This window comes from Mytilus edulis, chromosome 1 (assembly GCF_963676685.1).
Source record: "Mytilus edulis chromosome 1, xbMytEdul2.2, whole genome shotgun sequence".
NCBI classification, from domain to species: domain Eukaryota; kingdom Metazoa; phylum Mollusca; class Bivalvia; order Mytilida; family Mytilidae; genus Mytilus; species Mytilus edulis.
The window spans coordinates 2,461,220-2,488,435 of NC_092344.1; the positions used below are offsets into that span (position 1 = coordinate 2,461,220).

The 27,216-nt window shown below is 32.2% G+C and overlaps 2 protein-coding genes across 9 annotated transcripts in view; one reads left to right on the forward strand and one right to left on the reverse strand.

Annotated features, from left to right (window-relative positions):
• LOC139521616 (intraflagellar transport protein 122 homolog) overlaps positions 1-7,483 on the reverse strand; it is a 41,260-nt gene extending 33,777 nt beyond the window's left edge. For 7 of the 8 annotated variants that reach the window (XM_071315128.1, XM_071315115.1, XM_071315109.1 and 4 more), the window contains exon 1: positions 7,322-7,480. In XM_071315128.1, coding sequence (XP_071171229.1) covers positions 7,322-7,380 — 59 coding nt within the window. In that variant the 5' untranslated portion in view covers positions 7,381-7,480. Of the gene's footprint in view, positions 1-7,321 lie in introns of all 8 variants that reach the window. The other variant, XM_071315135.1, reaches the window with a different exon arrangement.
• A 322-nt stretch (positions 7,484-7,805) lies between these two features.
• Positions 7,806-27,216, forward strand: part of LOC139521654 (helicase ARIP4-like) — a 29,108-nt gene continuing 9,697 nt past the window's right edge. Inside the window, exons 1-15 of the mRNA XM_071315148.1 lie at positions 7,806-7,966; positions 9,253-10,001; positions 11,586-11,734; positions 16,315-16,389; positions 16,986-17,212; positions 18,400-18,733; positions 19,412-19,582; positions 19,996-20,110; positions 20,565-20,792; positions 23,010-23,187; positions 23,862-24,053; positions 24,430-24,548; positions 25,069-25,172; positions 26,028-26,127; positions 26,591-26,796. Of these exons, the coding sequence (XP_071171249.1) occupies positions 9,295-10,001; positions 11,586-11,734; positions 16,315-16,389; positions 16,986-17,212; positions 18,400-18,733; positions 19,412-19,582; positions 19,996-20,110; positions 20,565-20,792; positions 23,010-23,187; positions 23,862-24,053; positions 24,430-24,548; positions 25,069-25,172; positions 26,028-26,127; positions 26,591-26,796 (2,905 nt within the window). The 5' untranslated portion in view covers positions 7,806-7,966; positions 9,253-9,294. The remainder of the gene's footprint in view (positions 7,967-9,252; positions 10,002-11,585; positions 11,735-16,314; positions 16,390-16,985; positions 17,213-18,399; positions 18,734-19,411; positions 19,583-19,995; positions 20,111-20,564; positions 20,793-23,009; positions 23,188-23,861; positions 24,054-24,429; positions 24,549-25,068; positions 25,173-26,027; positions 26,128-26,590; positions 26,797-27,216) is intronic.

The following is a 27,216-nucleotide window of genomic DNA, read 5'->3' on the forward strand; positions in this document are numbered from 1 at the left end:
AAAATGTAGAGTACAATAACACAAAAAAACTAGAGGCTCTAAAGAGCCTGTGTCGCTCACCTTGGTATATGTGAATATTAAACAAAGGAAGCAGATGGATTCATGACAAAATTGTGTTTTGGTGATGGTGATGTGTTTGTACATCTTACTTTACTGAACATTCTTGCTGCTTACAATTATCTCTATCTATAATGATCTTGGCCCAGTAGTTTCAGTGGAAAATGTTAGTAAAAATTTACAATGAAATTGTTAAAAATTGACTATAAAGGACAATAACTCCTTAGGGGGTCAACTGACCATTTTGGTCATGGTGACTTATTTTTAGGTCTTACTTTGCTGTACATTATTGCAGTTTACAGTTTATCTCTATCTATAATAATATTCAAGATAATAACAAAAAACGTCAAAATTTCCTTAAAATTACCAATTATGGGGCAGCAACCCAACAACCGGTTGTCGGATCCATCTGAAAATTTCAGGGCAGATAGATCTTGACATGATTAACAATTTCACTCCATCAAATTTGCTCTAAATGCTTTGATTTTTAAGTTATAAGCCAAAAACTGCATTTTACCCCTATGTTCTATATTTATCCGTGGCGGCCATCTTGGTTGGATGGCCGGGTAACCGGACACATTTTTTAAACTACATACCCCAAAGATGATTATGGCAAAGTTTGGATTAATTTAGCCCAGTAGTTTCAGAGGAGAAGATTTTTGTAAAAGATTACTAAGATTTACGAAAAATGGTTAAAAATTGACTATAAAGGGCAATAACTCCTTAAGGGGTCAACTGACCATTTTGGTCATGTTGACTTATTTGTAAATCTTACTTTGCTGAACATTATTGCTGTTTACAGTTTATCTCTATCTATAATAATATTCAAGATAATAACCAAAAACAGCAAAATTTCCATAAAATTACCAATTCAGGGGCAGCAACCCATCAACGGGTTGTCCGATTCATCTGAAAATTTCAGGGCAGATAGATCTTGACCTGATAAACAATTTTACCCCATGGCAGATTTGCTCTAAATGCTTTGGTTTTTGAGTTATAGGCCAAAAACTGCATTTTACCCCTATGTTCTATTTTTAGCTATGGCGGCCATCTTGGTTGGTTGGCGGGGTCACCGGACACATTTTTTAAACTAGATACCCCAATGATGATTGTGGCCAAGTTTGATTAAATTTGGCCTAGTAGTTTCAGAGGAGAAGATTTTTGTAAAAGTTAACGACGACGGACGCAGGACGACGACGGACGACGGACGCAGGACGACGGACGACGGACGCAAAGTGATGGGAAAAGCTCACTTGGCCCTTCGGGCCAGGTGAGCTAAAAAGAAATTACATTAAATTAATTATTTTATTAATATTTTGTTTATAACTTGCTGCACTAAAGAAATAAGATTTACGCATGTGCTGTCTGCATAGTACATGTACATGAATGTAGTATTAGTAAAATTAGTGCTTAGCACGTTTTTATCAGTAAAAAGAAGAAAAAGTTTATGCAATAAATGCTGCATATAATTCTAAGTACTAACTCTAAGTTATAGATTAAGTTTCCTATTACAGTAGAAAAATTAATTAAAAAATAAAAAAAAAAATTCTTTGCAAAAAATCATTCTACTAAAAGACTTAAAATCTTTAACCTTGTTTTTTATATTTTTTTGTTTTCCCGCATTTGCGCAGAAATCTACCAACCTTCTTCCGATCTTGTTTGACATGAGACTGAGTAAAATATATATTTATCAGTCTAGTAAAATATAGGAAGGAACACTACCAATTTCATTTTTAATAATTCATTAATATGAAAAAACTTTTCCTGATGATGGTGTTTCTTTACACAAAATATAGTGGTCCTATTGATTATATTACAAGAAAACAGATCAAACCACAAAAACTTAACATTAATATTTGAACCATGAAAATGAGGTCAAGGTCAAACGTACATTTTTGGAAAAAAAAGCATATTCACCGTACAATTATTGTTTACATTGAATATGACCTCATAACTTATATAACTAAATAACGTTAACAACAGAACCAAAATCAGAATCGTTATGGTATTTCCATTTCTTTTTTAAAAGATTTTGAAGTTAAAATATGTTTGAAGTTAAAATATGTTTGAAGTTAAAATATGTTTGAAGTTAAAATATGTTTGAATATTAAAAAACATAATTCATAGACTTTGTCCCCTTTCGCAGGTAACTTACACCCATCTCACATTAGAAGTCCCCTATTACAGTAGAAAAATCATTAAAAAAAATAAATTTAAAAATAAAAATATCAAGATTTTCATTCTACAAATGAACTAAAAATCATAAACTTTTTATTTTCAGACTTCTTTATTTTCCTTCATTTGAGCAGACATTTCTTTCTTGCTTCAAGTCTCGTTTGTCACAAGACATCTAAACTAGAGGCTCTAAAGAGCCTGTGTCGCTCACCTTGGTCTTGTGCATATTAAATAATGGACACGGATAAATTCATGACATAATTGTGTTTTGTTGATAGTGATGTGTTTGTAGATCTTACTTTACTGAACATTCTTGTTGCTACAAATATCTCTGTCTATAATGAACTTGGCCCAGTAATTACAGTGGAAAATATTTTCTACAAATTTACAAAAATTTATGAAAAATGTTAAAAATTAACTATAAAGGGCAATAACTCCTTAAGGGGTCAATTGACTATTTTGGTCATGTAAACTTATTTGTAGATCTTATTTTGCTGAACGTTATTGCTGTTACAGTTTATCTCTATCTATAATAATATTCAAGATAATAACAAAAAACGGCAAAATTTCCTTAAAATTACCAATTCAGGACAGTAACCTAACAACGGGTTGTCCGATCCATGTGAAAACATCAGGGCAGATAGATCTTGACCTGATAAACAATTAAACCCTGTCAGATTTTCTCTTAATGCTTCGGTTTTTGAGTTATAAGCCAAAAACTGCATTTTACCCCTATGTTCTATTATTAGCCGTGGCAGCCATTTTGGTTGATTGGCCAGGTCACGCCACACATTTTTAAAACAAATTACCCCAATGATGATTGTGGCAAAGCTTAGTTTAATTTGGCCCAGTAGTTTCAGAGAAGATTTTTGTAAAAGATTACTAAGATTTACGAAAAAATGGTCAAAATTGACTATGAAGGGCATTAACTCCTTCAGGGGTCAACTGACCATTTTTATCATGCTGACTTATTCGTAAATCTTACTTTGCTGAACATTATTGCTGTTTAACGTTTATCTCTATCTATAATAATATTCAAGATAATAACCAAAAACAGCAAAATTTCCTTAAAATTACCAATTTAGGGGCAGCAACCCAACAACAGGTTGTCCGATTCATCTGAAAATTTTAGGACAGGTAGATCTTGACCTGATAAACACTTTTACTGCATGTCAGATTTGCTCTAAATGCTTTGGTTTTTGAGTTATAAGCCAAAAACTGCATTTTACCCCTATGTTCTATTTTTAGCCATGGCGGCCATCTTGATTGGTTGGCCGGGTCACGCCACACATTTTTTGAACAAGATACCCCAAAGATGATTGTGGCCAAGTTTGGATTAATTTGGCCTAGTAGTTTCAGAGGAGAAGATTTTTGTAAAAGATTACTAAGATTTACGAAAAATGGTTAAAAATTGACTATAAAGGTCAATAACTCCTAAAGGGGTCAACTGACCATTTTGGTCATGTTGACTTATTTGTAATTCTTACTTTGCTGAACATTATTGCTGTTTACAGTTTATCTCTATCTATAATAATATTCAAGATAATAGCCAAAAACAGCAAAAATTCCCTAAAATTACCAGTTCAGGGGCAGTAACCCAATAACGGGTTGTCAGATTCATCTGAAAATTTGAGGGCAGATAGATCTTGACCTGATAATCAATTTTACTCCATGTCAGATTTGCTCTAAATGCTTTGGATTTTGAGTTATAAGCCAAAAACTGCATTTTACTCCTATGTTCTATTTTTAGCCATGGCGGCCATCTTGGTTGGTTGGCCAGGTCACGCCACACATTTTGTGAACTAGATACCCCAAAGATGATTGTGGCCAAGTTTTGTTTAATTCGGTCCAGTAGTTTCAGAGGAGAAGATTTTTGTAAAAGATTACTAAGATTTACGAAAAATGGTTAAAAATTGACTTTAAAGGGCAATAACTCCTAAAGGGGTCATCTGACCATTTTGGTCATGTTGACTTATTTGTAAATCTTACTTTGCTGAACATTATTGCTGTTTACAGTTTATCTCTATCTATAATAATATTCAAGATAATTACCAAAAACAGCAAAATTTCCCTAAAATTACCAATTCAGGGGCAGCAACCCAACAACCGGTTGTCCGATTCATCTGAAAATATCAGGGCAGATAGATTTTGACCTGATAAACAATTTTACCCCATGTCAGATTTGCTCTAAATGCTTTGGTTTTCGAGTTATAAGCCAAAAACTGCATTTTACCCCTATGTTCTATTTTTAGCCATGGCGGCCATCTTGGTTGGTTTGGCGGGTCACGCCACACATTTTTTAAACTAGATACCCCAATAATGATTGTGGCCAAGTTTGGTTTAATTTGGCCCAGTAGTTTCAGAGGAGAAGATTTTTGTAAAAGTTAACGACGACGACGACGACGGACGACGGACGACGGACGACGGACGACGGACGACGGACGCCGGACGCCAAGTGATGAGAAAAGCTCACTTGGCCCTTCGGGCCAGGTGAGCTAAAAAAGGAACATCATAATGTTTCCCATAAATTTGTTGTTTTGGACGAAGTTTTAATATGAAAAAACGTTATTGTGGGGGACTTTATTTGTGAGTCGCGCATTCTGATTAAGAAACATTATTATTATTTTTCCATTTTTCTTGTTAATTGCTAAATGTTTATTTTTCACTTTTTGTCTAAAAAAGTTCAGTTGCCACCTATAAGTAAATATTTAAAGTACTAGAGAGTTGTTTACCAGAGTGGAAATTGTACACGAGAGACTTTAATATTTACAAGGGAAACAGCGACACCTACAGAATCAGGGCTCACACTACTTCAGAATTATAGGGAGAAGTGACTTCTCTTTTTGAAACTGATAGGGAGAAGTGGTGAGATTTGAAAGAGAAGTGCTCATTCGCGCGGTGCGCTACAATGTTTGGATTTTACAACAGTATAAAGGGCCATATGTAAATGTAAAAACTGGGTGCAGGAATTTCTCGCTACATTGAAGACCTGTTGGTGACCTTCTGCTGTTGTGTTTTTTTCTATGGTCGGGTTGTTGTCTCTTTGGCACATTCCCCATTTCAATTCTCAATTTTAATGTTCTTTTTATGTTGTTCAATTCATATGAGTAAAAAATTACAATTAAAGTAACATTTGAAATTAAAAGTTGTTTAAGTTTTACTAAGGTTCTTGTGAGAAACTACCAACTAAATATCTAGCACTAAAAAAAAAAATTTATTTTAAAAAATGTAAAGAAATTATATCAATTACAATTTAATTAAAAAATTATATTGTGTATGAAATTCAGTGTTTCTCATAAAAAAATATAAAAGTTATTAAGTTGGGCCATAAAATATTGATATTAGTATAATAGTCTCAGAGTTAAGCAACTTTAATCAATAGTTTGAAACAATCCATAAAAAATATAGGGAATTATATACACCAATCAATTAGATGTAACCAAAAGTCTCTTAATGCGTGTGGGATGCGTAATTTTTCCCTTTGGGATCAACATTCTTCTGTCAGCTGTTCCATCCGTGTGTCCGTAGTAATTATTGTAAAAGTACGGATTTCGGTCATAGCTGGTCCGGTTCAGACCTGTAGTTTAGAAATCGGTCAATGGCGGACGAATGCAAGAAAATTTACAAAAATAAACGATGTTTGACAAGTTATTTGGAAAGGAACATGACGGTTTTAATGCAATAAATGGATTAAACATTTACTGCAGGCAACTTTTATCACGTTTAAATGAAGTAACAAACTTCTATGGTCGGGTGGTTGTCGCTTTGACATATTCACCATTTCCTTTCTCAATTTTATTATTTTGCCGCCGAAATTTAGGTTGATGTACGTTTTCGAGTACCAAGCACCGGAACTTGCGGAAACCAAGGACGTATGTTAGCTATAGTTATACGTCCTTGCGGAAATGCACGAAGTGATAAATAGTTGTATTTTTATCAAATAACCTGATACACACTGCGAAGACAATGCTTCAGCCTCTTTTCTATAGATAATGAATCGTTTATGTCTGAATTTCTTTAATTATCAGTAAAAAATTGATGTTTCATCAACTTGGTAAAAATTGAAAATGTCCGATGACGTAAGCGACTGAAAGCAACTATCGTCAAGAACAGGGCGACTTGTTTTTCGCTTTTTGGGGTTGGGGAAAGCGAAGTGACGGTCGGGAAGGCGACTTCTTCGCCCAAGTCGCCTGGTAACGTGAGCCCTGAGAATACAGAAAAACATTATATGTTCAGCATAGCGTTTCTTTGTTTACATTCATTTGAAAATGACGTTACAACTAAAATCCCTAACAACAGGACCAACGTCAGAAAAGTTTCTATCTATCCGCCTCTTTTTTAAGATTTCAAATAGTTGACTATAAAAAAAATAATGTATACGATCACAGACTTCGTCCCCAGTACAGGTAATGCCTGCCTCATATTCACAGGCACTTGTCTCAGATTTTTTTTTCTTATATACCTTAATATATACCTTGCCAACCACCGATGAATTGAAAATAAACGTGTCACGTCTCCTTATATATCTCAGTTTCCGATTGGTCATTTTTATGGGAAAGTCTAAATGATTCTCAGAGTTATCTGACCTTGTTTCATTTTTATACGCAAAGTCAAGAGATGATTTCGACATCAAATGTAGGCGTGTTATACACCATTGTAAAGATAAATCAATTTAGATTTACGATATAACAAGTTTTAGTGGGGTTGACAGCCTAGAAAACAGCATAGTTGTAACCAAATTTCGTCACCACCTGATATTTTTCTAAAATGCAAGTTAAGTACCTTGTGTTATATTAAGGTATATAGGGAAAAAAATTCTGAGACAAGTGCCTGTGCTCATATTATTGGCTTGTTATTGCACAGAAGACTTTAAAACTTCATTAATCTACCTCAACTTTTATTTGCTTCACCACTGTCTCAGTTGAATGGGATCTTTTTTTCACACTTATGACTATCAGTGAAAAAAGATTTACTGAACTACCATGCTATTGCTAGTTTATGTGGGAAATTTATTTTAAAACTGAGTTTTCCTAAAAAAAATAATCATTTATCATTAAAATTGTTAGGGTAGATAAGTGTAGGAATTCACCATTGTTCTACTTTATCCCTGTCGTGCACTTTATCTACCCAAGTTGGAATAGCTCTCATCTTTCTTTAAGTGCAAAATCTTTGATTTCTTATTGTGCGGATCGCTTATGTTTTGGAATTTGTCGGTGGGCAATGAAGCGGTGCATGCGTACAAACACTTCCGGTAGTATCGTATTTTCGTAAATTAGAAAAATATATATTAATTGAAATTTCCCAATTTTTACACATCAAAATTGATTAATAATTTTTCTAATTGTTTTAAAACTCTATTTGTTCCAAAATATAAAAAATAAACTGTTGTTTTCGTATCAATTTGTAAAGGGCACTTGCAGGAAATTTCAATTTTATAAATTTAGTGGAATTTATTTCTTTTCGTAAATTATGGCTTTCGATCAAATAAAATACAATAATTAATAGTGATGTGATATTTTGTTAAGTTATGAAATCTTCTATGAGTATTGATTTTTCCTGTTTTATTGTTTAGACACAATGACCGGAAATGACCCCAAATAAGGCCTACAACAAGGGGAATCCCATACCCCGAAAAGAACAAATTGCATCCATACAATTTTAAGACTACTGAATCATGTTAAAACAGTCTTTAACTTAGGAAATAATGGAACCGTCATAATCACTTTACGTCATGGTAAGTAGAGTTCCCATCTTTCCATTCATGGGTCATAAATTATGATGAATTTTGTGACATTATTTTACTCGGACAGTCTGAAAATGAATAATTTATCAGTTTATATAATGATGCATTGTAATAGAAAACCTATTGATATCAACATACTTAAACAATAGGTTATCAATACTGACAATGTTTTGATGAATAAAGGTAAATATCAATAATCTCAATAGAAATACATATTGACTATATTTGTAGCTTAGTTCTGCAATGATTTGGGTTGGTCTCTTAAATATCTCTATGAGTAGGTTGTTGGTACCAATATTGGCTTTATAACAATGGTCGAAAGAGAATTTTAGACTTGTTAGTCTTTTGTGAGAGCAGTGTTTAAGCTCTCATCGCTTGGTTCATGCACTACCATGTTTTCTAGATTGTTCCAATTGATCACTGTTTTTTACACTTAATAAAATTGATTATTGACAAATAATTGATGAATGAGGTTTAGGCAACAGAACTGATAAGTTTAAATACATTGACCAAGATGAGATGACATTTTAATCATTGAGAAAAACATACATCTTGATTTAAGACTTAAATTACTTTTACATTGTGCCACTACACAAACAAAACAAAAGAGTGGACTGGTCACCCAAATCAGTTTTGGGAAATGATATTACTAAAAGAAAAAAAATACTGGTTAAGTGCTAAATTCTTACATTTAAACTCAAATTTCAGCATGAAATAATTTAATAGTCTTGTCTCCAAGGCAAATAATTTTTTTAGCTTAAAGTATTTTTAAAACAGGATTGTGGCATGCTTATGTACATGTATAATTTTGCCCAAACAACTGATTATTATTACAAATGTCATGTACATGTTATAGTTTCCTTACAGACATAACAGACCTTTTTAGCAATATTGAGATTAAAGGTTTTGCTCTATTGCTCTGCTTACATGGTGAAGTTTCATGTTTCTCTTAGCATGCCTAGTGTTAAATGTATAAATTCTTTTTAGAGGTTTAAATGTTGTTTATCATAGATATAGGAAGATGTGTTATGAGTACCAATGAGACAACTCTCCATCCAAATAACAATTTATAAAAATAAACCATTATAGGTCAATGTACGGCCTTCAACACGGAGCCTTGGCTCACACAGAACAACAAGCTATAAATAATAAAGGGCCTCAAAATTACTAGTATAAAACCATTCAAACTGGAAAACCAACGGTCTAATCTGCATGTATATAAAAAAAAAATGTTTATATTTAATTTCAATTGAAATTTTTCTTTCTGTCCTTTTCAGGGCTGAAACCAGGAAATTAAACCCGTTTTCTTTGCATCAAAAATGTCTCTAGAAGCATATTTATCAGGGAGTATATCAAGTGATGTACAGAATGGTCAAAACATGGAGTCTTTTCAACCTAATCCCATTTATCAGGACAATAATCCCATTTATCAAGACAATAATCCTATTTATCAGGACAATAGTTTAAGTCAGTTCCTGGAAGGAGATTCAAACAATTTTGTAAATCAAATGAACAGTAGTCAATTTACTGGAAATAATTCTATGAATTTCACTGGAAGTAGTTTTCAAAACATTCCAAACAATGCCGCCATTAATATGGTGTTGGATGGAGAGAATGATGATGATCTAGACTTTGATGATGACGAAGATGGCAATGAAGAAGTAGATTCAAATGATGAAGCAATAGATGATGAGGATGAAGATGAAGTAGATGATGACAATGATGAGGAAGGAAGTGAAGATGAATCAGATGAGAAGAGTGATGAAAATATAATGGAGAATATCATTGAAAAAGTTATTGAACCGGAAAAAACAGAAAAAGAAAAAATTATGGACAATGTTAACCGTGTTATAGATGAGGTAGCAAAAAATGTAACAAGCAGTGTTGACTTTGGAGGTGCTCCTCTACAGCAGGAAGGAGAAACTAAACCAAAGAAGACTCGGAAAAGGAAAAAGAATTCTGATGATAAGAAAAAAGAAAAGAAAAAGAGAAAAGTTAAACCAACTAATATGAGAAAAAATATCAGGTATTGTAATATAATTATTTGCAGTGTTCTGATATCGATACAGATGTTAGGGTTTTTTTTTCCTTCCATATTCCTTATTTCTATGTCCTTATATATTCTATTATTAACATGATTAATAACACAGTCATGATCAGTAGTGATAGAATTCAAAATATGAAAATAAAGATATGTGGTATGACTGCCAATGGGACAACTATAGGTATCCACCAACGACCAAATGATGAGTATGTATAAATATGTAAAAACCAATTAGTACAACAAAATGCTTCATTTACACTAAGTGTAACATCAATATTTAAACATGTTTGTGAAATTCAAAAATATAGTATAAAATTATACTGGTCACCATGGTAAAACCTTAATAAAAGGTACATGTAGGTAATACCCAAATCATATAGTAAACTACACCTAGTCCTTCATTCTATCATGTCTACAAGTTGTAACATTTTAAGGCAATAATAAACTAGATGTGTCAAAGTGACATGAATGGCCCTGTCTCTAAAAGTTTTAAAAATTTGCAATTTCAATAACACATGTGGACACAAACATGATGGTAGTTTCACATATCAAAAATCAGCTCAAAATCTGGAGGGGTCTAGATTTTCAACAATTTTCAAAGTTGTAAACCCTTACTTTTGGCAAAAATTAGTGGAGCAGAACAAAACTTAAACTTGATCTGTAACTCATCATGGTTAGCTCACATACCAAAAAACAACCCAATATCTGAAAGCATTTAGAAAAAATGTCCGTATAACTGTGATTTTCAAAAATTGATCAAAGTCCAAAGCCCGAAATTACAGCAAAAAATAGCCGAACGGAACGAAACTTAGACTTGATCTGTAACTCATCTTGGTCACATGCCAAAAATCATCCCAATATCTAAAACTGTTTAGAAAAAAAGTCTGTATAACTGTGATTTTCAACAATTTATCCAAGTCCAAAGCCTGTAATTTTGGCAAAAATTAAAGGAGCGGAACAAAACTTAAATTTGACCTGTAACTCATCTTTGTTAAATCACATGTTAAAAATCATCCCAATATCTGAAAGCATTTGGAAAAATGTGTATAACTGTGATGTTCAACAATTTGTCAAAGTCCACAAAGTCCGTAATTTCGGCAAAAATTAGCGGAGCGGAATGAAACTTAAACTTGATCTGTAACTTATCATGGTTAACTCACATACCAAAAATCAGTTCAATATCTGAAGGCGTTTAGAAAAAACCTCCATATAATGGTTTGTTGCGGAAAGACAGAATGATGGAATTACGAAATGACAGACAAGGGTAAAACTATATGGCACCGACAACTTCGTTGCTGGCCATAAAAAGATATAAGTACATTTTGTAGTTCATAGAAAAACAATTTATTGAAATTGTAACATGTACACACGCAACATCTTATCATGCTTATAGAATCAATATGTTATACCGGTGTAGAAACACCATAAGCTCATGATTCCATTTTCAATAAAATTAGCCACTTTTGCTCCTTCATTCTACTGGTAGTAATATTTAAAAGGAAAAGTGAAACAAAACAGTACATGTCTCATGACTAAAACCAATGATTTCACTTTTTGTAATTTTAGAGAATTAATAGATAATACAGCTCTGGAGTCAACCACCATTGAAGCACAGACCGAAGAATTAGAAAGAAAGAAAAGACTTCAGGAGCTAAAGAAACAACTGATGGAAAAAGAAAAAGAAAAGGATTCCCAACTAAAATCACTTTTAGAAGGTTGGTTTTTGCTATGAAGACTATTAATTTAAAAAAAAAACGTCTATTGGACTTTAAACTGAGAAAATGATTAATCACACTGATTAATAAAATAATATATTAATTATAATTCTTTAGAGTTCATACCCAAGTGTCCACATATTATTCAAAGCTTTTATACATTGTACAGTCCAACAAATGCAGATTCATTTTATTTTTTTTTAAGTCAGAACAGAATTATTTATTGCTCTTCTGTTCACTATAACAAGACATCTAGATGAAAACTATCTTTTTGAAATAAAAATGAATTTGACATTTATTACATTCTCATTGTCAACTTTGTATAAATTTAACAGTACAACAGGTGTTTTAAAGTTAATTTCTAATGTGAACGATTTCAAACAGCTTAAAAAAGGTTCATATCATTAATGAAAGATCTGTTGACCCATTATTTTCAGAGAATGAAAGTTTTTGACATTTGATTTAAAAACAAAATTTTCAATTTTAAGATAAAAGGTCAAAAACTAAACACCTGTCTCATATTAAATCCTTGTCCAATTAACTGTTGCATTATTTGTTTTACACCTTTATTCATTATATATATATATATGTAAGTTTTGAATAAAAGTTAAAGTGTTGTAACAAAAACGAGCAATGCTGCCTTGATGGCCTAGTGGTCTAATTAAGTTAAAAAGTAGTTTATTTACTGTATTACCATAGATGCCAACCATTACAATTTTCCGTTATTTTTCTGATTTTGCTATCAAAACTACACTATTACAGTCAAAGTCAAATAATTATGGATTCTCAGTCATCATCGTTCAATTTTTTAAAACGTGTTTTTCATTACTTTTCCGGCCTGGTCCGGTATTTAGAAAACGCCAATGTAATGCTTCCGGTTTCTCGGGAGTTATCAACCTATCGTTAGGTAACTAACTGACTTCCGAAGAGGCAAACTTGCATTTTATGAAGTAGCCACTTTCTCTACTTCTCCTTGACAAAACGAAAATGTACGAGTTGAGAACATCTGAACAATTAATGAATGGAATACATACTACAGATAACATGTTTAACGAAACATGTTAATGCACATCACTTTGCAATCACTCGTCAGTAATTTTTTTGGTAAATGCATGTTTTTGAATGATCACTGAAAGCCTTTCAAAATTACAGAAAATTTGATAGATGGTTACTGATTGTGTCAAAAGGGGGTTGGCCTGGGGGGGAGGGGGGGGGGGGCACTTCAAACTTGGTAGGGGTGAGCAGCTAAGACATCAAGTACCCCACCCTTTTCATATATTTTGTTAATCAAAAATATATACTTTGCCACATATTAATTAACAAAAAACAGACCTATAGAAATATTTTAATATTTTTCCCGCTCATCATCACGTTCTTGTTAAGAAGCAAAATAGTCGCAATAATATCACCTTCTTTTCCAATAAATTCGTCACATCTTAAACACTTTTTTCTTATTGCCCATTTTACATCTTTCATTATGAAGATATTTCAATTCCAAAATACAATACATATAAAAGACGTATGGTCAGATAAATGTAATATCACCCCAGAGTGTAACACCTTCACTGATTTTAACATGTTTAAATATTAATTAAAAACCGATAAAAAGTTTCATTGCCGTTCCCTCGTAAAGTACGCTGTCACAATGGAACTTCTATAAATAGTTGTTATCATGTATTATGTATAGTACAAACCCTTGACTGTTAATTAGGTGCAAATGTCAAAATAGTTGGATTTATTGCATCTATCACTGGCATCAGTGGAAATACCACATCAGATTAAATAGAGTTTAATTGGTTTGACAAATAACTGATGCATTTTCGACTGTGGTTTAACCGCATCAAGAATAAATACGGACATCTGATTAGTTTCAGATACTTATGATCAGAGTTTCCCCTGGGTCAATTATTTTTTTCGCCACCTCTTTCGCCAAAACAGTATATTTTTCGCCACTTTATTATTTTTTTCGCCAAGTAACACAAATATATTTTTCTTTTAAAATATTCCTTTTTTTCCAGCCCCCCCCCTCCCCCCCTCAATAAGAAGAGATTTTTACAACAAAACAAAAACATTTTATCACTTGGAATTGATTCCTTGTGTAAGGTGTAGTCATTACATTGAAGGGTTACTCTCATGCCAACCGTTTGAATAGATTTCTTCATAACCACATTTTTCTTTTCTAAACCATCATAAACAAGTAAAACTATGCATGAAACACGTGTGTCACTGAAACGACTTTAAAGTACCCACTCAAATCAATTATCTATATCAAAGTTAAATAATAATGTTCAAAATCAGAGACCTTTCTTGCTTTTGAACCTTTTTCGGCATAATAACAGTTTTTTTTCTGGACTATAATTAAAAGACGGATCAAGAGGAAGCGTCAAAATTTTGCTTCAAACACATGCGTTGCAAAGTTGTAATAATAAATCCCTTTTGTGACATGTGATGGACGCCATTTAACGATATCATTTTGTCATATAATACAATTAACACCTTAATTAGTCCTTTGATGTCAATAGCTATATATGCAATCAGCTGATTATTGATTTTCTGTCAAATCCCTTAACGAGTTCAAGGTGAATTCCGAGTATTGTCTGATCTGGTAAAGTCCGAGAAACCCGAAATAAGTAAATAAACAAGATGGCTGAAAATAAATCGTTATATATATTTCTTTCGCCAAATTCTTTCGCCAATGACGAATTTTAATTGCCACAATTATGATTTTTTTGCAAATTGCGAAAATGGCGACCGCCAGCGGAAACCCTGCTTATGATATAATCAAGCAAGTGATAATATGAACCTATTGATATATTCAATCTGAATTTCTCACCCTTTTCATATATCATAGAGGATCAAGAAGTGACCTATTCCAGCGGCTCATCCCTACCACTAATTATATAGCAAGTGGCCCCCCGAGGGGTTGGCATCTATGTATTACTAGCCTGTTAACGCTTAGGTTGTGAGTTCTAAACCAACAGATGTATTTCCATCCAATTAAGGTGGTACCCAACACTTTCACTAAAATTAATTTGGCTCGTTTAATTTTCATAAAATTTTGTCAAAGTATTTACTTTAACAAAAATATAAAAATTAAAAAAATTTGGAACCAACCGTTTTGTCAGAAAAATTACACTGGTTATATAGCAATTTGACAAACACCAATTTTGATCATTGAGAAGCTTAATATTCCTTTTACAACACAACGTTTAGCAGACTTTACAGAGTTAACTCCCTGTAGTGTTAGGTACCACCTTAACTAGCATTGTCAGCTTTCCTGCTATAGTTCAGTGGTTCTTTCTAGACACTCTGACTTCCTCCACCACCGATCGCCTCTATATACTGTAAACCAACTTATTTTCGCGAGCGATTTAGTTTCGCGACTTTCGCGAGTAGAAAAACAACGCGAATATGTAAAACTTGAATCTTTCCTTATTAAACTACATCAAGTTAATCAGAAAATCGCGAAATTAAGTAGCCGCGAAGTGGTCTAAAAAGGGTAAAACACGAAATAAAGTATCCGCGAAAATTTATTGGTTTACAGTACCCAATAGTGCTGAAAGTGGTGCTAAACACCATCAATCAATCATCAATCTGATTTCTGGGTATTTTCAGATATTTTAAATTTTATTACATATTATTAGCTGTAGTGTGTTTTTTTTTTTGTTATTATTAAATGATGCAAACTGGCAGTAAAGACAGCTAACTTTCTGTTAACAATATAGGAACTTAAATAGCCCAAATAAATTTCATATTAACCAAACAACTTTGAATCACTTGTGCAGGATATGAATCAAAATAAAATGTTTTTTCTTGTGACATACATTTGTAGGGGTTTCTTTTAAACAGAGACCTTCAGTTGCAGGGCTTTTTTCCAGAGTTCAGTTGCCTAATGCAAATCCAATAGAAAGTTAGTAAAACATTTAGATTTTGGCATCAGGGTTGGTTTTTTTGGGGAAGTTTTCTGTTGTAAAAATGTGGGATTAAATTTATACCAACTGAGAAATGTTATATATATATAAAAAAAAACTTTTGAAATTTTCTAATTGGGTTTAAGCGCTGTATCCAAATAATTGTTTATGGGATTGGGGTGGTCATATTGCAGAAATTAGATAGATAAAAGAATTTGTGGAATGAGTGCCAATGAGACTACTCTCCATCCAAGTCACAATTTGTAAATGTAAACCATTATGGGTCAAAGTACGGCCTTCAAAATGGAGCCTTGGCTCAAAACAACAAACAGCAAGCTATAAGGGTCTCAAAAATGACTAGTTTGAATCAGGAACATGGATTTTATCTTTTATACAAATCTTAAACAACTTCTTCACAATAATTATAATATTTAACCTAACATTTTGTCAAACGGTCAATAACTACCCAAAAACTTCAGGGAACCCTTAATAGACTCTTAAGGACTGTAGTTACATTAATTTCACTTTTTTGCTGGACCATACATATGTGTTTTATATAAACTTGAATTTGGACTTGTCTTCATCCAATTTGGTATTCACATTTCATCAAAATAAAGACAATCCAATATTTAAAACTGAAATACTTATATATAAGAGTTATAATTTCAGACAATGAAGAAGAAAAGAGTAATGACGTGATACTCCTAGACAGCAGTGATGAAGGAAAAAATAAGAAAAAAGACGGTAAGAATATATACATTTGTATTTCCTTGTCCTTTTTCTCTATCCTCAAACATAAAAGTAATGAGACATGGTATGACTGACAATGAAACAACTGTCCACTTAAGACCAAAGAACAAGGATGTGAACAATTTCAGGTCACTGTACGACCTTAAGCAATGAACAAACCCCATAGTAAACTTGTATGCTATGAAAAGAGAAGATAATGAGAAGCAATGATTAACTTAGTTAAAAAAAAAAAGCAAGATTGCCGCAAGAATACATAAAAAAATAAGATAATCAAACAGTAGTTGACGACACACTACACAGAAGACTGTGCTTTTCTTTAGGACTTGTAGTACGTCTACTTTTTCATGCTTTCTAACATTGATTTAATCCATCAAAGTTAAATACCTGAACTTAGAACTGAAACCAGTACAATTAACTATTCCCAATAATTAATCCAATAATGTTTAGGTGATGTGATAGTGATGTTATTTATATTTATATATGGAGATGTGATAGTGATGTTAATATGTTTGTTTGGTGATGTGATAGTGATGTTATTTATGTTAATGTTTAGGTGATGTGATAGTGATATTATTTATGTTAATGTTTAGGTGATGTGATAGACATAAGTAGTGACGAAGATGATATAATGATCACCAATGACATGGAAGACGACTCCCTTGAGTCAGAAGATCCAAACAATAGCGGTAGTCATATTGACGATTCAATGAACCATCCAGATGAACAAGGCAGAGTTTTGGTCAATATTGGTCACCCACCAGAGGAACAAGATATTTTTCTTGTTCCACAAATTGCAAAGTACATTAAAAGGCATCAGGTAACAGAACTGATGAATTGTACCCAGATGAAAAAAGAGGGAAATCAATTTATACAGAATCTATTTGAAAATCATGTTTTCTTGTTCAAACAATGTCAGAAAGAATTTTGTATACAAACTTAATACTCTTGCATTTCCAACTGTCAAGGCAGCTGCAATATTTCTCATAATTCCCCCTCACCTTTAACTAGATTTCATAGGATATTAAGGATGTATTCTGACTTTTCAGTCTCGTTCAGTCTCGTTGAAATCTCGTTCTTGAATTATTTCCAAAACATGTGATAGAAGTGGAAAATATCAAATGAATTTTAAAAATATTATAATCAAACATAAATCTGTGAAAAAATTGTGCATTTACAATGAATGGTTTTTGAGTAATCCAGTTTTCAAATTTTACAACCAATCAAGTCAGTACTTTTAGCCAAAATTTTGAGAAAATGGGTGAGGGATACCAAAAATGATTTTACAAGAATCATGTACATCCCATATCATTTTGGTCTTTTCAAATTTCTTAGATATGTATTTTTTCAATTATTTATAACAAAAAAGTTGAAATAATTTGCATTTTGTTCTTAAAACTGAGAAAAATCACAAAAATACAAAATTGACAGCATGGTAAATTTTACACAAAAAAGTGTCAAAATATGATAAAACTTTCTTATATTAACACCTACCTATAGCTTTTGTAAGTAAAATTTTTTCAGATTGGTCCACTTCATCTTTATAGAAAGTAAGAAAAAAAGTTTAATTGTGGAACTGTGATTTTTTTCACGATAAAAACCCAAAAATAAGTAAAAATCTATGAAAAATGGAAAAATCATCAAAATTGGGCATTTTCAAAGGTCTGTCGCAAAAAAAGAAGTGCACCACTATATGATTTTTTCTTCACTAATTATTTTGTTACAGTCTTAATAACCCAAAAATCAGGTTAAGAAAAAAAGTTTAATTCTAGAAAATTTTGGCTTCTCAGAGGTGTACATCCTTAATATTTCAATATGTGCATAAAGTAAGTTTTATATTTATTGTTAACACATTGCTAGCTTTTTCTTTCAATGTTTTAAAAGTGAGGCTAAGCTGTGCTGTTTCTTCCATATGCAGTTTAAATGAATGATTTTACAGGAAACACATTTATTTGTTTTGTTTTGTTTGATTATATTTTTTTTATAATCCTGAGACCTTTATTTCAGATTGGCGGTGTTAGATTTCTTTATGACAATCTGATTGAATCTGTGTCCAGGTTTAAAAGTAGTCCTGGTTTTGGCTGTATCCTGGCCCACAGTATGGGTCTTGGTAAAACAATTCAGATGATAGCTCTCATTGACGTCTTACTGAGACATACATCCGCCAAGTCTGTATTACTTATTGTTCCAATAAACACTTTACAAAACTGGATGTCTGAAATCAACATGTGGTGTCCGGAATCTGTACCGGAGGGCTATCCAGATGTACAGTTACGAAACTTCAAAACTTATATTCTCAATGATAACTTCAAGACACCATATTCCAGGGCCAAGGTCATAGGTAATTTTAAAGTTCATAATTTCATCAAGTTTTGTTATGTGTTTCTTAATATTCAGATTTTTGTGCATTCATCACAATCCTTATATGAAACAAAATATGTAAAAGTGATGGGCAAATATTGTGAACTTAGTGATTTTAAACACTGGACAATGCTGGATAGTGATTTTAAACACTGGGCAATGCTGGATAGCTATCAAAGTTTAAAAGATAAAAAAACAAATAAATACCCAGACATGAAAATTCATTTAGTTTGACCATGTAAGAGTTCTAAAATAGAGCTGATCTAATGAAAGCACACACAGAAGAGAAGAGGGGTGGAAGTGCATCAGTTTGGTCCTGTTAATAGTTGTTCAGTATAGCTAATGTCATGAAAATCAGGGGCGGATGCAGGAATTTTCGAAAGGGGGGGTGCTAACCCAGGGCACCCAGGGCAAAGGGGGGGTGCAAAACATATGTCCCGATACAAATGCATTGATCGGCAAAAATAAATGGGGGATGCGCACCCCCGGAACCCCCCACCTGGATCCGCCACTGAAAATATTGAGAGTAATTGTAATATAATTGTGACAATAAAGGTAGATGCTGTACGTGAAAGATATTCAGTGAAATAGATAAGAACATTGTTATGATCGTATAATCTGGAATGTAAGGGTAATTTCTTAAGTTTTATTTTTCTAGTTGAATGGCACAAAACAGGAGGTGTGTTATTGATGGGTTATGAGATGTATCGACTGATGACCTCCCGTAAAGGTCATATAGCACAGCCAAAGAAACCTGGCAGGAAGGCAGCGGGAAGGGAGACAATTATTGATGTTGATGAAGAAGATAAAACAAAAGATTTGTTTGTTGGTAAGTCTTAATTATTGACTTTCTAAGGATGACCAAATTTGCAAAAGATCTTGTGTTACAAAACAGGCATAGTGAACAAATGGCAAGGGGGAAATTATTTCACAGAATCTAAAATAATGAAATTTTTATCACATGTTTCAATTTTCTTATCTTGATAATTTTGGGGTTTTCACCAATTGTAAAACATGAGCATTTGCCTTATCTGCAAAAAGATGTAGGCATTTTATGTCTGTTATTGTTATGAGATGACAAACTGGATTTCAGTATAACAGAAGCTGTAATAAGTACATAACTATATTTTATTTTGTTACTGCATTTGTGAGCTCCACTCTTTTGTTGTGTCAGTATTAATTTTGTTTTATTGATATTGTTTTTGTGTCTTGAGTACTTGTTAACTGAATTTCTGTTGATAGATGTCCATGAAGCTTTACAGAATCCAGGACCGGACATGGTTGTATGTGATGAAGGACATAGGATCAAAAATAGTCACGCTGGAATATCACAGTCTCTTAAAACAATTAGAACAAGGTAAAAAAAAAACATTATGCCTTAAAACTTCATCGTATATACGAAGATTATACATGTACTTGAATATCACAGTTTCTTAAAACTATTAGAACAAGGTTAGAAAAAGCCTGCTATAGAATATTACTGTATATATCTTAAAAGACCATGCTTGAATATTTAAGTTTCTTAAAACAAATAAACATAACTTTAAAAAAAAGTTCATGTTTAAAATATCATCACATACAAAAATCATGCTTCAATATCTCAATTGCTTTCAACAATGAGAACATGTTAAAAAATAAAAAGGATGCCTTTAAAAATATTACCATATGCAAAAAATCATGCAAGAATATTTGGTTTGCTTCAAAAGTTTATAGTGATATTAATTTCCATGAAGTGTTCCAATAATTTGTCCATGACTACTGATATATCTACATGTATAAAATGTTACTCAGTTATATGAATGCAATTTCAGGAGAAGAGTTGTTCTAACTGGATATCCATTACAAAACAATCTGATAGAATACTGGTGTATGGTGGACTTTGTACGACCTAATTACCTCGGCAACAAAACCGAATTCTGTAATATGTTTGAAAGACCTATTATGAATGGACAGTGTGCAGATAGTACTGAATCAGATACCAAGCTGATGAGATACAGGGCCCATGTGTTACATAGTCTGTTAGAGGGTTTTGTACAAAGGTGAGATACAGGGCCCATGTGTTACATAGTCTGTTAGAGGGTTTTGTACAAAGGTGAGATACAGGGCCAATGTGTTACATAGTCTGTTAGAGGGTTTTGTACAAAGGTGAGATACAGGGCCCATGTGTTACATAGTCTGTTAGGGGTCATCCATAATTGTCAACCATTTTCCAAAGTGTACAAAACGTACACTTGGGGGGAGGGGGTTAAAAAATCAACATTTTTACCGTACGCTTTTTTTTTTTAATTCCAGAATTTATTTCGTTTCCGTATGGAAGGTCGATGTATAAAATCGAGAATTAGCTTGGATGTGTTTCTCTTCTTATTTCTTCTTTATTATTTTCACTTAATTATATTTATTTTGATATCATAATTCTCCTCAATCCGGATTGAACGATTAAAAGATCAAATCATATGAAAACTAAATCTTTCAAAAATGTAAACTTGTAAAATGTTTTAAACAAAAAGTTTGCAAGCATTTCTCAGTACCCCCGATTGTCAATTTCACCTGCTTTATTATAGATCGTTATTGTTTCACTCTGTTTAATAAACATAACTGACGGAAACACTAAATTCTTTGAATGTTTTGATTTTGACAAGACCCCATTTTGTGAAAAGATTTTAAACTGGTCCTTCGATTACTTTCCTTGTAATGTATTCCAAAACAGTAAACCAGTTAACCGGAACTAAGCCTCCTTTAATTAGGAGCACCTCCATATGAAGTTTAACCAAACTTTATTAAAATTGTCCGTTTATAAATTTTGAAATTATTATGAAACTAAGGTTTCAACTCCCTCAGGCAAAGTTGGCTTTAGATGAATTTGGCTATTTATTTTAGGTATTTTTAACATATAGCTCTCCAACGATTTTTGGTACTTATACATCTTCAGATTTCAAATGTTTGGCTATGAGCGTTCCTGATGAAGGTAAATCCAGAAAAAGCGCTTCGGACGCAATAAATTATTAAACGTGTTGTTTTATATTTTTACATCACTGGGTCGATACCTCTGCTTTTGGACTATCAGTCCCCGAGAGTATCATCAGCTCAGTAGTCAGTGCTTCGGTACTGACATGAATAAACAAACTTTACTAAAATTGTCCGTTTTATAAATTTTGAAATTATTAAGAAACTAAGGTTTCAACTCCCTCAGGCAAAGTTGGCTTTAGATGAATTTGGCTATTTATTTTAGGTAGTTTTAACATATAGCTCTTCAACGATTTTCGGTACTTATACATCTTCGGATTTCAAATGTTTGGCTTTGAGCGTTCCTGATGAAGGTAAATCCAGAAAAGCGCTTCGGACGCAATAAATTATTAAACGTGTTGTTTCATATTTTAACCTTAACCTTAAAAATTATGCAAAATATGTATATGTTATAGTATATATACATAAACGATAATAGTGCCATGAATGGCATATTTACAGGGACCTTTTAAATAGAAATACAGACGGAAAATTTAAAAACTTAAAATGTTTTAAAACATTACACTTTCATTGATTGCTGTCTTTAGCTCTGATTCCATCAACAACTGTCAGTCCACACTTTACCAATGCAATATAACCATGCATTTCCCTTTCTTTGATTCTTAGCATAGTTTATGTGCCCTTTTGTTAATCTTTTGCATGCTCTGGGTTCCCGTTTTCATTGGAGTTCCCACTGTGTGATAGGGGAAACACTAATCTTTGAACTCTTTATTCTAACAAAACACAAGCATCACAGATAGATGTCATCAAATAAAACAGTCAGATATGTTTTAGTTTATTTTCAATGCAAATTTCTATATTAAACTAAAATATAATAACATGAATAAACAGGATCTTCTTTTTATTAAGAATGATTGATTCATCTCTTGAAATCTGAAAATGGTTGATGTACACTTTTTGAGGGAGGGTGGGGGGTCTGAAAAAGTGTACGTTTTGTACACTTTGGAAAATGGTTGACAATTATGGATGACCCTTTAGAGGGTTTTGTACAAAGGTGAAAAATTGCCTTCTTTATAATTTTTGAGAAGAAAATGAAACAGTAAATTGTGAACATAATGGCGTTGAGAAAGACAGTCAACCATTTAATGATTAACAGATCTGCATTTGAATTACAAATTAATTTTACCACATTCTGTTTTCAAGACCTTTTCTAATGGTAGATTCTTAAGGATTTTCAAGACAAAATAGGGGTTGATCAATTCTAAAATAATAAATCTTATGTTTAATTACAGGAGAGGACATACAGTTTTACAAGCAGCTCTACCTCCAAAAAAAGAATTCATCATCTTGATAACTATGTCTCAGATACAAAAGATGCTTTACAAAGAATTCATGGACAACTTAGCAGAGACAAGTCTAAATACTTGGGCAACAACCAATCCTATCAAAGCATTCTCTGTCTGTTGTAAGGTAAGAAAAAAGGGGGAAAATTCATGGACAACTTAGCAGAGACAAGTCTAAATACGTGGGCAACAACCAATCCCATCAACGCATTCTCTGTCTGTTGTAAGGTAAGAAAAAAGGGGGAAAATTCATGGACAACTTAGCAGAGACAAGTCTAAATACTTGGGCAACAACCAATCCTATCAAAGCATTCTCTGTCTGTTGTAAGGTAAGGAAAAGGGGGAGTATAAGATGTATGGGAACCTTACTTGTGTAATCTACTCCTACACTATTCAACCCACCTCCATGAAACTTAACATGAAAATTGCACATATGTTGAAGTTGTGCACTCAGCTCATGGAATTGTTTGAGGAATATTTTGCCATTTCTCTAGATGAGAATATCGTCTTCATTTATTTATAAAAGAGACAAATATTATGTAATCAACTCCTCCTACAATTGTAATCATATTGATTCGATGTTGGCTTTATACAGCTTTAGCAAATAGAGGCTATTGTGTATTTGTGTAATCAATGCTCTGTTAAAACAATATGTCTCATACAGAAATTAAACTTGGTTAAAAATATTGGGGAAGACTAATGAAAAAAGTTGAATGGAATGGTTGTGCTGATATATTTTTATGTGATATCATACCCTACGATACTTTATAAACCAAAGATTAATGATAATCTTTATTCTAGATTTGGAACCATCCAGATATCTTGTACAAAATAGTAAGACAGAAAAAGATTGATTTAGAGGATAATGACCTTGACATTGAAACGGATTCATCTGGGGTCAAGAAAAAGAAGAAACAAGGTGCAACGGGTAGTCCAGCTGGTATCTCACCGTTCATGGACAAGAAAAATGACCAAGCAATTACTTATGAATGGGTAAATATATTTAATTTAAAAAACTCAGGGATTTTAGAGAAAAAAATTGTTGATGGTAATGTAAACTCTTGGATTTGTCATTTCTAATATTTTACATATGGTTATGGAATCTACCAAAATTTGTTAACAAAATAAATAATAATTCTATCATAATACATGTACTTATATATGTCAGAATTCAAAAGTAATTTTGGGGTCTGCTCCATTGAGAAAGCAACCAAATGAATATTTAGAACAAAGTGAGAAGTTACCTTTATACATAAATGCATAAACTAAAACTTAAAATATATGGCATTCATATATTCTTTCAATTAAACAAGATAAAAAACTTTCATTAAGAAATATAAAATATTTATTTGCATTATTATTTCCACAGGCAGAGAAATTACTGAAGAATTACACACCAGGTCTGTTAGAGATGGGAGGGAAAATGATGCTACTGTTTGAGCTGATCAATGAAACACTGGCTGTCGGAGACAAATTGTTGATATTTAGGTTAGTATCCAGCTGGTAAAGATAAGTTCTTAGTAGAATATTAAAAATGTATTAAAATATTAAAAATGAGAGTTTTAATTTTTGGGATGTTTCCTTTTGTTTCATGTTTGTATTAACTATTGAATTTATCATAAGCAATATTATATCATGATATTGATTTAAAGGAAAGAATTACATAATTGCTGCATGTTGTCAAAAATGGTTGCTTTGAGACCAATAGTAAATTAAATAATAATGCAAATACTCAGATGTTTAATACAGACAGTAAATCACTATTCAGTCAAAAATTATTCAAATATTAAACTGGCTTAAAGAATATGTACGATATTGATATACATTGTACAATATAGAAACTAAATGATGACAAACTATGAGCTGCAGACTTTTTTACTTTTTGCCAAATTCATGTTAGTCACTCCTACTTGAATTTTTCCATAATTTCATACAATTTTCTAATAGCTAGTATTGATAGTAGATGGAAATAGACATTAAGTGAATTGTTTATTTTTATTTCCTACAGTCAAAGTTTGTACACATTAAGTTTACTTGAAGAGCTGTTGTGTAAAATGAAGGTACCCAGACCAGAAATGGACGAATATTGGTCTAAAAACAAGAGTTATTTCAGTGAGTATTTATAATCAAATTATATATAAATGTGTACAATAATAAATTCCATTTTTACTAAAATTCTGTGTTTTTTATATGACAGTCTATAAGCTATGATTTAGCAAACACTTAATGAAAAGATGAATATTGTTTAAAGATCAACTGGATAGATCTTTTGTGCTTGCATGTTGCATACAATTTACTGAAACATGTCTGTGTCAGAAAGGTAGGCAGATCCTTCTTTACATTTGAAACCTATCATGATACTCATGGCAACTGCACATTTGGTGAGAAGAAATATCATTCATTCATGTCACAATCAAAGAAAAAAGGGTGGAGTTGTGTCTAAGATGATGAGTTAGGGTTACACAGATATTCCATAACAGCCAACCAATTCATGATGGTGTCTGTAAAGCAAAAAGTACTTACCAGTTAATATGAAATTATGCTGTCTCACACACTTATTATGAGGACTGTATTTTGAAATAGATTTCATGGACCAATGACATGAACTGTGCAGGAAAACAAGTTCTTGTGCAATGCCCAAAGTAAATTTGCATAAAAACAATGCTGAAAAATATGTCTATCAAAGGATATTTAATAATTATTCTACCTCAATTTAGTTGTGATAATTTAACCATAAATTGTGATCATTTTTTTTGTCAATTTTCAATATCAAAATGACATGCCCTCATGATATAAAAGATAAGAACTAATCAAATAATCCACTTTATTTGAAATGATAGTCGTTTTGTGTAGGAATCAATTTATAATAAAAATTCTCACAGTTCACAATTGTAGATGGAAGTTCTTTCATAGTGCTGAAATCATAAAACAAATATCAACTTCTAAACCAATTAACTATTTTTACAGGACTTGATGGTAGTACCTTGGCACAAGAAAGAGAGAAGCTGATTGGTCAGTTTAATGCCCCTGATAATAACAGAGTCTGGTTGTTCCTACTTTCAACAAGGTAAAGATAATTCAGTAGTAAAATATCATTGTAGGTTTGATATAATATATATATATATATTAAACCACTTAATTAGTACGAGTTTAAAAAAATGTGAAGATGTAAAATGATTGTCAGTGAGTGAGACAGCTAACTATTAACCAGAGATGTTGATGCAAGCAGCTATAGTCACCATGTGACCTTTAACCATGAGTAAAACCCATACCATATGGTGAGCTATAAAAGGCCCTAACATTACAAAATGTGAAACAATTCAAATGAGAAAAGCCTGATTAATGCATAACAAATCAAAAATAAATTTCAGTGATATCTATGTCCAAGTTACAAAGATGCTCCCTATTATTAGGTATTTGCCGAATACTAAACAATAGTCACATTATACTGTAATAGTAGGTTTTGCTTTTGCAATACATATTTGTAAAAGTTAGTATGTAGTATTTTAATATAAAATTCTATTTCACAGAGCTGGTTCTCTTGGTATAAACTTGATAGGAGCCAACAGAGTTGTTGTGATGGACGCCTCCTGGAATCCTTGTCACGATTGTCAAGCTGTGTGTCGTGTGTATAGATTTGGACAGGTCAAGCCAAGTTACATATACAGATTTGTCACAGATAATACTATGGAAAAGAAGATCTACGACAGACAAGTCAATAAACAGGGAATGTCAGGTAGGAAAGAAAACATGTAATAAACATCTCTTAAAAGTAATATTTGACTTCTCTTACATTATTATATGTTGTGAATTTGAAGCCATTTATGGAAAGATGCATTCAACTCCTCCCATCAAAATTCAATCAATCAGTTACATCAATATCTGACATAGAAGTAAAATAATCTTATACATGTTTACTCTGTCTATATATATATATATGTATGTGTAAATGATTTGAGCATAAAGGATCCATGGTTTTAAAATATGAATTAAGGATAAATTTAAGACAATTTCTTTGATGTTAAAAAATATTACATGTACTCTTAAATTTTAGATTACCTATCTTAAACATAGCAAGATAAATCATCAGAAGTTGTTTAACTGATAACTATCCTTTTTAAGAATATGATATAAAACTAAGAATTATATAATTGTG